Source organism: Onychostoma macrolepis, chromosome 05 (genome assembly GCF_012432095.1).
Source record: "Onychostoma macrolepis isolate SWU-2019 chromosome 05, ASM1243209v1, whole genome shotgun sequence".
NCBI lineage: Eukaryota > Metazoa > Chordata > Actinopteri > Cypriniformes > Cyprinidae > Onychostoma > Onychostoma macrolepis.
Window position 1 is genome coordinate 41,734,144 of NC_081159.1, and position 14,474 is coordinate 41,748,617.

Here is a 14,474-nt window from a genome sequence, read left to right on the forward strand (position 1 = left end):
TGCTGGTTGAATTTTGTGTTTTATTCTAAAAAAAAAAAAAAAAAACTCTGTGAACTCCATGCATGTTTTATCAACAGAGAAAAAAAAAAAAGAAAAGTTTGTTGTCAGATTTCCTTATCTGTGCTGCTTTACGAAAGCTCCACCAAAATCTCTTTGTAACAATGTAATTTTCTTGCAATAAGCTTTAAAGGAATAGTTTAAATACCCAAAAATGAAAATTTCTGCAGCAGAGCAAATTTGGAATAATTTTGCGTTACATTGCTCACCAATGAATCCTCTGCAATGAATGGGTGCCGTCAAAATGAGAGTCCGCTGATAAAAACACCACAATAATCCACACCACTCCAGTCCATCAGTTAACATCTTGTGAAGAGAAAAGCTGCATGTTTGTAAGAAACAAATCCGTCATTGGGACATTTTAACTGTTGCTTCCAGCTAAAATATGGGTCCTCTACGTCTTTATCCATAACCTTTATCATAACTTTGTCCAATGAAAAAAATCATCTGGTCTGAATCAGGAGAGAAATCTGCACAGCTTAAGTGCCATTTACAAACAAAAGCATTGAAAGAATTTTGATATTACAAGGACAACAGGGGATAGACTTTTTCACTGGATGAAGCATTATTATGGATCGTGGACTCGTATTTTGGCGGTTAATGTTAAAAAGTGTCTGTTTAATGTTAAAATGTCTTAGTGTTGGATTTGTTTCTTTCAAACACACAGCTTTTGGCTTCACAAGACATTAACTGATGGACTGGAGTGGTGTGGATTATTGTGATGTTTTTATCAGCTGTTTGGACTCTCATTCTGACGGCACCCATTCACTGCAGAGCATACATTGCTGAGCAAATGATGGAAGTTTTGGATGATCTGTTTCTTTGAGCCATAAATAGTCTTTGGCAGTATGGCACTTTCAAATGTTTGCATATAGCACATCTTACCCTTACACTGGATGGTTTCGCCACAAAGTGATTCATGTTTACTGGAAATCTGCCTCTGTTTTGGCTCCAAAACGCTCTGAGCTTCCTGTGGCCGTTTGACAAGTCACTTTATTTAGATCCATCATGCGTACCAAACCACAGGGAAACTTTCAAGACTTCTAGCATAAAATCCCCTCGATTGCTGCAGATGGTTTTGGGCAATGTGTTACTGTTTGTGTGGCTTTTAATGACTTCTTAAGAGAATGAGAAGTTCATGTTTATAGACAATGATTGAGCATTTAAGACACCGCACAAAGGTTATTTCATATTCTCTTTTAATCGTGACATCTTGCTTCTGGTTTATACTTCACTTTTAGTAGCAAGATGTTAAGTGTGCAAGCATCTCTTTAACGTAATTTACCAAAAAGTTCCTTGCATAATATCCTCTTTTTTTTTAGCTTTAATGAGGTTTTTGTTTTTGAATTTCTACTTGTCCTGTACATGTCCTGCAAATATCTTTATGGTGTAAACCCTAGTGCACTATTACAAGAAACCACTAAAACTATCCTTGAGATCTGGATTCATATCCAAAGAATTATCTGTCAGTCAACTGAAATAGATAAATTTATTGCAGCATTCATATTATAATTTTAGTTATTCAGAGCCGTGGGATTCTGATTCGGATCATAATGGTGAAGAACGGACTGTAACGACCAGTAATTGAGGTAACTTCTTTTAGTGCATTATAGAAATTGATCACCATATCTTATTATTATGAAAGGCAAGACCCAGATCCTGATCTTTGTTTTTGGTAGCCACAAGTTTGTGGCTTTTGCATTAGCCTACATTCGCTGCGGCTCTCAAATCTTATTATCCATTGTATATTCAGGTGTGTGGTGATTAATTGCAACAAATGAAACTCTGAATGTGTGTGAAAGCGATTTCAGAGCTTGAAGTGGAGGGCAAGGTTATCAGTGAAGAATGACTTTGGGTCTGTTCCTCACAAATGTTTTTATGAAATATAGCTAGTGCACTGGCTCATTCAAACCAAGCACAATAACGTTTTAAAATTCATTTTTATTATATGAGAATAGATCGAAGTTCACACCACAGCTATAGCCTAATACTAATGACACAGAGGAACGATTGTTGGAATCACTTTTAGACCTTTTTTTTTTTTTTTTCCAGCTGATGTACGATAAAAAACAACAACAACAACAAAAAAAAACTCTTTCAGCCAATCAGAATGCATTCTGCTTTAAAGAGCGCGAACATCTGCAATAAACAGAATCATGTTGTGTTGGTGTGGGCATTATTACCATTAGTTATTTTTATAGTTCAGACCTTTCACACCAAGGACAATAACTGAAGTTTTAATAAACAATACTGTTGGAATGACTTTCAGATGAACGATATAAGCATTAATAGCCAATCAGAATTCATCCATCTTTAAAGGCGCGAACATTTAAAGCCGCAGGCAACCAAACTGCAACCAACCAAACGCTAATATGGTCATCTTTATAAGTATATATATAGTTGTTGTTCTTTGTGCCAATGTGCCTTTAGGATCATTTAAATGTTTTTTTTTTTTTTTTGACAGACATCAAAAGTTGTATGGAAAGAGCTGCCATTGATTTTTATTTTTTTTTTAAATTCTCAGAGTAACAATGGCATATGAGGGTGAGTAAATAATAGCGGAATGCTCATTTTTGGGAGAGAAATTAGTATAATTATAATAAACTGTCCATTTAAGATGTCAGTTTCTTTGTAAAGGTTACAGGTTTGATCACAGATGTACTGAGACTTGCTGAACGTTGATGTTGAACAGACTGTTGTGTTGGTGTGGCATGTGTCAAAATCTTAGCATTATGGGTAACAATGTCCTTGACTCAATTAACTACTGTATTGCTTCTGAGCACTTCTGATGTCTAGTTCTGCCGTCATGGAAAGAAAGTTGGGCTTCCTACCAGACGTTTACAGCACAGTCTGAAGACCTCCCAGTCAAATCAGCCTCAGAAGCGTGTGTCATTTCAGCTTTGATAGAGTCTTTTGAAGGTTGTTTTTCCATTAGCTTCAGAGGAACCTTTGCCACAGGACAATAAAACAAGTAAGGCTGTAAATAATGAAGCCAAACCATGAAAAAAAAAAAAAAATCATTTAAAGCAGAACCTCTCAGCAAAGAGATCTTATCAAATGTAAGACTTGTCTCATCTGAACTGTTTAACCTTTCGAACTCTCAGGGCGACAAAAATGGCAAATTAACATTTCTATAGGATACACTGAATTGAAAGATAAATGCTGTCTTTTTATTTAATTCAGTATGCACCAAGAACTACAATGCAATGTCAGTTTTCTAATATGATTGATGATATTTTAACTAATCTGATGGCAAAGAAATTTAAAGTAATAGTTCACCCAAAAATGAAAATATGCTGAAAATATACTCACTCTCAGGTCATCCAAGATGAGTTTGTTTCTTCATGGAACAGATTTGAGAAATGTAGCATTTCATCACTTGCTCCCCAATGGATCCTCTGCAGTGAATGGGTGCCGTCAGAATGAGAGTCCAAACAGCTGATAAAACATCACTAATCCACAAGTGATTCACTCACCACTCAATTAACATCTTATGAATTGAAGAGCTGTGTTTGTAAGAAACAAATCCATTGTTAAGACGTGTTTAACTTTAAACCGTTGCTTCTGGCTAAAATATGAGCCCATAATCTTGAGCCCAAATATTGCTTTCTCTAGTGAAAAAGTTGCCTCATCTGAATGAGGAGAGAAATATGCACAGAACAAGCATCGTTTACAAGAAAAAAAAGAGTCCAAAATAGTTCTTGACAACAGGGGATGGACTTTTCACTACAGAAAGCGTTATTATGGACTCACAAACATGCAGTTTTTGGACTCAATTAATAAGTTGTTTTCTGATGGGCTGGAGTGGTGTGGATTATTGTGATGTTTTTATCAGCTGTTTGGACTCTCATTCTGACGGCACCCATTCACTGCAAGGGATCCATTGGTGAGCAAGTGATGTAATATTGCATTTCTCCAAATCTGTTTCCATGAATCATCTACATCTTGGATGGCCTGCAGTGTGAATACATTTTTCAGCACATTTTCATTTTTGGGTGAAGTATTCCTTTAAAACTATGACTATGTTCAAAATGTTGTTTTTTTTTGTTGTTCTTTTTCAAAATTTTAGTAACGTTTAGCAGTCCAGTCAAATTTAAGCTACATGTGGAATAGCATACAAACATAATGTACTGGTCTTCCTATTTCTGAATTATGTATTATGTGCACAGTTCACAGTATGCGAATTCTTTGTGTGAACAAATATATCCGGATCCTGTACATTGCCTGTAATGTGCAATGTAAAACAGATCACAATGTAATGCGCTCAACTTGACCTTCCATTGGCAGTGTGACGAATGAGCTAGTAGATTTACGCCACAATTTTTAGCAAGTCTTTCTTTCTTTTTCATTTACTTATTTATTTATTTATTTGTTTGTTTGTTTGCTTGTGTAGCAATGCCAGGGTTATGGGTTCAATTCCTAGATGTAGAAACATAAAAATGCAAAATAATTTTTATTTTCAAGCTGATAACTTAATACATGCATTTTTTATGAGACAATAATGTGCAAACTACTGCTGTTTCACTTAGTATAGTGCACTGCATTTATCAGTAGGCTAAGTGTTTTATTCTGTACATAGTCAGATTTTTGTAAATATATATAGTTTTAATTTTTTTTAAATGATTCTGTTTTGCATCATATACCCAACACAAATTTGTTGTCGCTGAAGAAGGTTTAATCTGAATCAGCCGCAGATCCTGTTGCCGTACGTAACCTATTAAACGTAACCACAATAAACAGTTTAAGAGCTTGGTTTGTTTTCCGCGCTTGTTAAATGTATTTACATGCAATATTTTCCATTTGGAAGAAAACGTGTCACATAAATGGAGATTACATGAATTAGCTTTAATATTGTAAAAGCCATTTGATCAGGGCTTTGATGAGATGTGCTTCTCTTTCAGGAGGGTTTTTAATGAAGCTCGTTGGGAGGTTTTCCTGAATTAACATTCATACCAAACATCCTCAACTTAATATTCAGAGTCCACCGGTTTCCTCTCATAACATGTTGGCAGATGAGATGGAAGTATTGAAGTCACAAAACATGTTAGATATAAAACTGATAATGGTTTCAAGAAGAACTCGCACATGTGTTGTGTTTTGCTTGGGGACACAGTCTTGACTCAGCCTTGACAGTCATTAAAATTTCTTGATTTTATTTACATTTTTGCATCACCAGGTTTGCCATTCAGGGGGTTTCCTGAGACGAGCATCACTAATAATGAGACCAGGCTGTACTTTATGGTGAACTCTTTTGACTTTCGACACAAATGTGTAGGTGTGCATAGCTGTCAGATTGATGAATGGTGCTATTAAAGCCACCTGAGTTTAATAAACCGCTGTTATGAAGATGATTTGCTCACAATTACTAGCTTCATTCTTATCAGTGTCACAGATATCAAATGACAGTGCTTTATGGCACTCTTTGGTCTTCCCTCAAATTTTTCAGCCCTTTCGAGTCATGGTACAAATGACTTACAACAGAAAAATACATCCCGAGAGTTTTGTACTCCTTTCATTATATAAAATGCAATAGGACTATATATCCAATAGATTTCAGTGCAGATCTTTAGATTAATTCATTTTCATTACGGTCTAACCAGAAAAAAAAACTGATTTAGTCAAATTTCAAGTTTATTTTCTGTAAATGTTTGTGCATACTTAGTGTCAATTAATTGCAGAAAATAAATTTCCTACACTGTAAAAAGTGATAAGTTGACTTAACTCTAAAACAGTTGAGGAAACCTGTTGCCTTAACATTTTTAAGTAAATGATCATTAAAAAAATAAGTTAAGTGAATTGTCAAGTTCTCTTAACTTTTTTTTAAAAATTATTATTTACTTAATAATTTTAAGGTAACGGGTTTCCTCGATTTTTTTAAGTTAAGTCAACTTATCACTTTTTACAGTGTAGAAATTCTAAGTAGCGTGAGATTGGGTAAGATGACCTCCCACCTTAATTTTTAAATCTTGATCATAGATCATGAATTTTGTCTGAACATCAACATTTGTAAGATTTAGTCAGTCAAAACAGTTTTGAGGATTAGAGAGGTTAGTGTTGTTATTTTTTAAATGTAATAGTTATTGCAATTAATAGGGTTATTATTCAGTATTTCCGTGAATTAGATGTACATTTCAGACATCTTCACTTTTCATTAAAACCTAAAGGCTAATTGAGAGAAATAATTTAATTTGCATTCATATTATTGCAATTATGACATCTTCAGTTATGGGCAATTAAATATGTAAATATCCATATCCCTGTATAAGTCATAGAATAAATTAACCATTCAGATTACTGGGATTCGGCTTTGTCTGTCATTGGTTATTCAATTATTTAACTGTCAAAAGACAATTTGAAATAAAATAGTTGATTAAGTATTTTACATAAATGAAAATAAACAAATATAAGAACGATATCAAAAGTCATTTATAGCCTATGTTGTGTAAAACTTTAGCTGGCGTTTATAAGGTAAGAAGACCTTTTTGAATAATTTGACATTTTATGCTGTGACACCTAATTTAGCAAATGTTTCTGTTTATTTCCTTTAATAACATATTGGCTGATGCATCATCATCCTGCACACGCTAAACGTATATCTAAATATGTTACAATTTAAAAGTTAATGCACATTGTTCTTAAGATTGAGCATTTTCCCCCATTAAACCTTATTGACAGTTTTTTGAAGTGTTTTATATAGTCACAGTTGAATGCGGAGCACTGCCCATAATGTTACAGTACGGTGCAATGTAAATAGCTATTAATTAGACAACACTGGCTGTGTGTTATGTGGTCTGTTGTAGTGAGGACATAATGACAGACAGAAAGAAATAGAGATAGACAGAGATTGTAAGTACAGGTGAAGTCCAATAGCACAGTGGTTCTCACTTCCAGTCCTGGGGCCCCTGCTCTGCACATTTTGCATGTCTCCCTTATTTAACACACCTGATTGAGATCATCAGCTCGTTAGGAAAGAGATCCATGAACTGAACTAATGAGCTGATGATCTCAATCAGGTGTATTAAGTAAGGGAGACATGCAAAATGTGCAGAGCAGGGGGCCCCCAGGACTGAATTGAGAACCACTGCAATAGCAGGATGATTGACGCTAGAGGGCGCAAGAACACAATGTGATCCAACGCTACAGTGTTCAGAGCTGTTAATGACACACTATTAAAATCTAACAGTCGCAAGCAGTACTGATAATGCATTTGCAAGTCTACGTGTCGTATTTGTTTATTGATTTTATTATTGTATTATGCATGCTTGCCGTTTCGTGTTTAAGTTTTATTTTAAAAGCATTACGCTTTTGTCCAAATATGGCTTGAGCAGTGAGCTTTTCTCCAGAAGTAAGCAGAACAAAGTGGACGACTGTTTCTGTTTGTTTATAAAATCAGAGTTAAAATAGGCTACTTTTACGTTTATTTCTAAATATAACGTTTAAGGGAAAAATAACAAAGGAACTAGAAATGCCCTTAATAGGGTTTGTAGGCGTTTAACCCGGCAATTATGGCTTGAAACCCTTTAAATAAGGGGTGTTCTTTTGTATTCTTTCTACATAAAAGTAGGCTATACTCTGATAAGAATACCATAAAGTGTGCGCTACATACACGCTAGCGAACAAAAATTGCGTTCGCTGGAGGAGGTTACCATAGCAACAGCACGCTGCTCGTGCGCTTTTCTTTTAAAACGTCCAATATTCGCATAAACAAATATATATAGAGAGTTGCTAGAGAGGAAAATTACCGACAAATTCTAGAGGAAAAAAAAAGGAAAGTCGCTGAAAAATTCGCTCACTGAAAGATGCTATAGAAGCCTTATCCTGGCGATTTTTAACATTATATTGTTCGCTAGCCTAAGTTCATCTTTAAAACATCAGTGGGGCATGAATCAAAACTGTCTGAACTTTAGGCTGTTATTCAAACACGAACAGCATAGGCCTTTCTTGGAAAAAATATCGTTAAAAGTTAATATACGTAGGCTATTTTAATGCGTTAAAACAGGGATAATTAAAAAATAGCCATTGGTTTTAAATAATGCCGTTTAATTGGTAGAAATATGTCGGGTCAGGTGTATGCATAGGCTGATGTATGTCGTGTGTGAATGAAAATGATAGTGACCTCGATCGCGAATAATTTTACTCATTTTTATTTTAATAATAAACAGTCTACATATGTAAATAAACCGTTTCTCTCAGAGGTGAAGGGGACATAATAAAAATAAATATCCCTTAGGCTATCCCACGTAAAGCGGCAGAAAAAAATCTGGGGAAATGTTCAGAAGCAAGGCATATTTCATCTACAGGAGACGTAAATCAGCCTGTCATAATTAGAAGAGAGAAGAATACTAATGAGGAAAGTAATAAAGATACAAACTCCCCCTTTATCTTTCTTTCTTGTTCCTCGCAGGTTTATTGCTCTGAGATGTCTGTCTGCGAAATGAATTTGCGCACATCTGAAACACAAAAGATTCTCCTTATGAATTTTACATGGATATTATGCGCAGAGAGATTAAATCAGCCTTTATCTGGGTCTTTATTAATCATGCAGATAATGTCACTTCATGAAGATAAAAGCAGCGCGGTTTTCATAGCAGCTGCGCGAGAAATGAAATGATTCTTTGTTAAATATCTGACTCGAGATTATGAATATATTGTCCCGATTTCACAGCTGAATGATTTGAGAATTTGTTTATGACAAAAGCAATTAAATAAAACGCGATAAAAAGGGGAAAATCAAACGCAACGAGTAAATATTCGATGTTGACTATTCTAAGATAAAAAAGTTACATTGTTTTTAATTATAGTCTGTGTACATTTACGAAAGGCACTTTCGTGATTGACATTAATTCTTGTAATAAAAGAGAATAGAAGACTTAATATGGTTACATGCTGATTTTTTCTTGTTTGTTTATAAGTTTATTATTTAAAATATGGTGACGAAAAATTTTAAAATATATAGGCTATTTTTAATTTTTTTTTCTCTAAAACGTCTCAATTTAGTTTAGAATATTAGACACAACTAATAATACTAATAACCATCGCCATCATTTATTATAAAGTATTGTTTTCTTTGTCGTTGTCGTTATCGCTGTTGAAATCATCACTTCACATTGAATTCTGTAACCTATGTTCGCAAATATTGTGGTCGCACACTGTAAAAGGTGAAAAGTTGTCGTTATTGCCTGAAGGAGTTTTTTCCATACCTGATCTGACCTCTAGAAATACTTCAGTTGGAGTCACTTAAATGGTGTCAGGACTATTAGCTAAATTGTATATTTGACTTTTGAATTTAGATAGGCCTATTTCCACATGCTGCTTTTTTCTTTTTTAATATAGTGCATGACGTCCAGATACTTTTATGTGAATACTTATTGCTGTCTGTTTGTCCTCGGAACATCTGGTGTTGTAGGCGGTTCTGCTGTGATCCAGCACCAATAGCATCACATGCAGCTCGGCAGAATGACGCGATCAGCTCCACGGGCTCCTCAAGAGGAGCACAGGACTCGTGAACACTCAGTGAGGAGCTCACAGGATTATCAGAGCCGGTTCCCCGAGGATCTGACTTCAGACCGAGAACAGGAAGCACTCGCTGGACGCTTTCTCTCGAAGGATCCAGTCTGGAGGAGCCTCGGAATCAAGCGTCGCTGATCGGCCGAACACCTCCTGCTCTAAAAAAGACAATGCTTTTTTGTTCTCGTCGCGTAGAATAAGCAAAGCGAGACTAGTTTACTTTTAGTTTCTGTCTCGTCACGGTCCGCCTGCTGCTTCTACACTTTTCTTTCTGGACATTGCAACAGGTCAGTAGACAGTCGCTGTCCTGCAACACTTAAAAGATGTTGGACGGAATCAAAATCGAAGATCAGTTCAGAACCGGAGCAGAGTCTTTGGGAGTGATGCTGGGTGAGTTTCACGCCAACACAGAAACAAATGTGCATCGAAGTTACACACTTTACACTCGTTTCAGAAATATAACTTAAAGTCGAAATTATAATATATACGTATGACACCAATTAAAGTTTACCAGTAGTCAGATCAGATACATGTGCACTTTTTCGTGTTTTTACAGCGCTTGTAAATTTCCTATGAAAATTATACATCGAGGGGTGAGAACCAGAAAGGCGTAAGTGACATTTCACCAACTTTACAGGAGAGCCAAAACAAAAATTTTACCATAGTTTGATCTGACTTTGTGTACTGATTTCAATTGTTTATAATAAAAATGTGTACACTCAAGAGCTTTCATTTGATATATCCATTTCACCAAAAATGTCACTTACGCCCTTCTGGTTCTCACCCCTCAACATGTATGTTTTATAATTAATTATTACAACAACAACAACAACGTTGTGCAATTAAAAACAGCTTCACAAATTAATTAAATATTACATGTTTTTCATCAGTAGTACTGAGTATGGACACTTATGTAACATGTATTTGTGTTTAACATTTAATCATTATCGGATTGTTGTTGGCGTTTCACCTGCAAATCAGTTGTTTCAGAGCGAAAATTAAATACAAATGCGATTAATATTTTGTAACTGCCGCTTCTGTGGGTAAAGGCATTTTTCTTTTGTTTTCTATTTTTTGGTAAAATATAAAAACACTGTATTAAATAATAGCATGCAACCTAGGCAGAAGATGTAACACAAATATTTCGTTTAATAGACGATATATTATAAAGTATAGGCTATACTTGCGTGTTCATTCAAAATGATAAAAAAAAAACTAAATTAACTTTATCTTTTTCTCTCTCTTTCTTTCTTTCTTTCTTTCTTTCTTTCTTTCTTTCTTTCTTTCTTTCTTTCTTTCTTTCGAAGCCAGTAAACTAGATGTACTATTCTATAGTAAAACATAATTTAACATAAAATTGTATTTTTAATTAAAATTTTATTATTTTTAAATACAATTTCGCATATTAAATTAAATGCCTGAATCAACCTGATTGCGTCAACAAAATAATTTTTTTAAGTGTCAAAACTGCGCATTTTCACTCAGAATGTGTTATATGAAAGTAATATTTTTCAGTGTGCTTTAGAAAATGAGTTCTGGCGTTTATTTGTTTATGTGTTTTTTAAAATTGTCCAGTGGAAGTATCTGATGTGTATTGGTGTGTGTTGTCTGATATCAGGTTCAGACTGCGTCCATCAGAGTGTGTGTGAAGGATGCCACAGACCGATCTCTGATCGCTTCCTCCTGCGCGTGAACGACTGCTCGTGGCACGAGGAGTGCTTGCAGTGCTCGGTGTGTCAGCAGCTTCTCACCATGAGCTGCTACTCCAGAGATCACAAACTCTACTGCAAACACGACTACCAACAGTAAGAGCTGGTTCATTCATTCATCATTCATTCATTCATCGGTTACGCGTCATTGCAGCTGCGTGGAGCTTCAGTTTGCGCTTTTAATAATCAAAACATTTTGAAGTGAGGGCGAGTGTGTTTATTTAAAGGGAATATTTCGAAGCAAATATTTATACATTTTTGCTTTACTTTTTTCCCACAAGGATTTTTATGGACAGGCTATTACCTAGCCTATCATTTTTATTGATATTTAAGGCCAATTGGTATTTTGATATTATTATTTTTAGTGTTTTAGCAAATAACCATAACGCAATAAGAACAAGAATGCTTTTATTATTATTGTAGTTGGCTTTTTGCACGTATTGCAAAAAACAAACACTGCATTAAATATAGGCCTAGATTCATTATTTGCGTGTTAAAGTACAATAAAAAAAACAATGTGATTTACGATGTAATGCTAAATAAATAATATAATGCTAAATAAATCTAGTTCTTACTGCTGAGTCAGTAGAACTAATCTATGCGTAAATCACGGAGCTCGTGGCGTGTTGTACAGTGAGTGAGAGTCCAGTGTTCAGTGGCCTGCTTTTCAACAGGTTCTTTTGACTTTTGGTCCAAATCCTCTTCTTCACTCATCACGACATTATCGCGTTATTAGACAGCGTCTGACGTCACGGCGTCTCATTCGACACGACGGCGAGCACGAGCAGCCTTTCACAAGGGCCCCTAAGCAAGTAGAACTATTTCGCGATGTTCTCTATGTCTAGGGTGTTACATTCTGGAATTCCTCTATTTTGGGCATGTCAACCACACAGACTTTATAATTCAAGAATTATGATTTAAAAATGCCGAATTTCTTTCCTTATAGTTTTGCACGTAATGTGCAGCTATTAATTCGTTGTTGTTGCAAGTCCAGAGTTTATCTAGCTTTTTCACGTCTTTACTATCACAGGTGACAGATCGATGTCAAGCTAACAAAATATGTTTTAAGAACGTTTTACTATAACGTTCCTATCCCATTAAGTTATACAAAATGATTAAACGTTCAATAGTCCCGTTTTAAAATGTTTTAAACCGTTTTTATTTGTTATGCGAAGGTGAAGGGAACATTCCATTGTATTATTTTGCAAATATGATTAGAATGTTACTTTTAAATGTTCTCTGAACATTCTGAAACAATTGGTAACATTAAAAAAAAAAAAAAAAAGCTAGACAACTAAACTAAACGTTTCAGAAAAGAAAAAGAAAAAAACATTCCATGAACAATGTATAAATAACATTTTTAATGTTTTGAGAACATTATTAAAGACCAGATAAATTTGAACGAATGTTCTATGGAAGAACATTTGTCTATATAGTTAGATAAACAGACAGATTTATAGGCATTCACTGAGATAATTGTAGCACAATTGTAATGTAGATTTATATTTATTTGTCTCTTACACAATTTTATACCAATGCAAAATGAAACTTTACAAAGCAGTCAACAAACTACATATCTGTCCCCAAACTGTATGAAGTGGCTTTAACAGTGTGTTATTTGTAAACGGTGTGTTATTTGTCTCTTTTAAAGTAGTATTTATAAAGCAGCGATGAGGTACTTAGTGCTCTTAATTCACACCCGGCCTGCTTTTTATGACTCTCATTTAAGAGAGATTAACAAGCACCACAGACAGCCACAAAACACACTCACACACACTCGCACCTCCACGCTTAACTCGCTCTAATTGACAGACACGCATGTAATGAGTCAAACAGTAAGGCTCTTCCTCTTCTTATATGAAATAAATGCAGTTTTTACATTACGTTGTTTATGTTTCTGTGTTAGGTTTTTGAAAGATAAAGCAGTAGATATTTCAAAATGAAGTATTTGAACACTTCTATGGTTGTCAGATGTTAGTGGAACATGTTAATGTGACTAGAGAACTAGAGGTGTTTTGTGTGCGTTTTACCGTACACCGAACTGCAGACGCACATATTACCGTTGTTTGAGGGGACAGACAGTGATGTAATGATTTTCAAATGGAAACATCCTCTAAATATCGCTCTGCACCATGCTTAGTATGAGGAGAATGTTTGTAGTTGTGTGTTTGACCTGTAGTGTGTTATTGGAAGAGAAAGGAGATTTTCTGCCATTCATGGTTCAATTTGTTTACTTCTAAGTGAATGTCAGATATTCATCTTATCAAGCATCTTAAGGTAATAGCTGGAACATGTGTGGCGTTTTGTGTTGATTTCACACTCAGCTCATGATATGGCACGCTGAAACTTAATATAGGTTTAAAAGCATATTTTGTCCCATAATAGCCAAGATCACAGCGATTATGAATATGATTCTAGTCATTGTTGCTAATTTCACAGGAGTTTGTTTTTAGCAGTTTAGCATGAAAATCCAGTATATTTAAAACAGTTTTGGTTTGTTTGTGAGCTTGTTGCAAATGAATGTATGTAAATAATTGTATTCATATGGGGATTGTGATATTCTGCATGTTATACTGCATACATATAAAAATACTGAAACAAAAAAAATGCATTTTTTTTTTTTTTTTTTTTTTTTACATATTTATCCCATGGCTAAATCTAAAATACCTTTGAAAAAAGGTTTGTTTGTTTGTTTATTTATTTTATATAATACAACGTGTATGACATATTTAGTATTCATATAATCTTATATATAAGATTTTGATCTCACATATGGTAATAGTATGACTTTTTTGCTATTTATTATCATTTCTATACATAATTTGTTTGTGATTTTGTTGCATGTTGCTGTAAAACAGTTTATTGTTGGGTATTGTAGAATATTTTGCACGTGCAATTTAGTTTTGACTAGAAATGCTCTAAAGAACAAGTTTTCCATTAACTCTGACATGGCAGAAACCCAATCCCAAAGGGGCTGTAAACAGAGCTATAGGCCCCTGTATGTGAGAGAAAAAAATATTTGCCACTTTACAACCGCTGGTGGACCCTTAGGAAACGTATACGTACACACAAAGTCTCTTTCAAAACCCTTTAATGGCTTTTTTTGTGGCTTTGGTTTCTCTGCTCAATTTGTTAAACAATTCTAGACCGTCAATGGTTTTGGTCAGGTCTCGCTGAAGTTTTCTGTTTTAAGATACTGAG

At 34.7% G+C, this 14,474-nt stretch overlaps 1 protein-coding gene across 1 annotated transcript in view; it reads left to right on the forward strand.

The window, feature by feature from the left end:
• Positions 1 to 2,855: 2,855 nt before the first annotated feature.
• The window catches only part of lmx1ba (LIM homeobox transcription factor 1, beta a), a 54,670-nt gene continuing 43,051 nt past the window's right edge, over positions 2,856 to 14,474 (forward strand). Inside the window, exons 1-4 of the mRNA XM_058776703.1 lie at positions 2,856 to 3,028; positions 5,234 to 5,298; positions 9,464 to 9,954; positions 11,183 to 11,369. Coding sequence (XP_058632686.1) covers positions 9,888 to 9,954; positions 11,183 to 11,369 — 254 coding nt within the window. The 5' untranslated portion in view covers positions 2,856 to 3,028; positions 5,234 to 5,298; positions 9,464 to 9,887. The remainder of the gene's footprint in view (positions 3,029 to 5,233; positions 5,299 to 9,463; positions 9,955 to 11,182; positions 11,370 to 14,474) is intronic.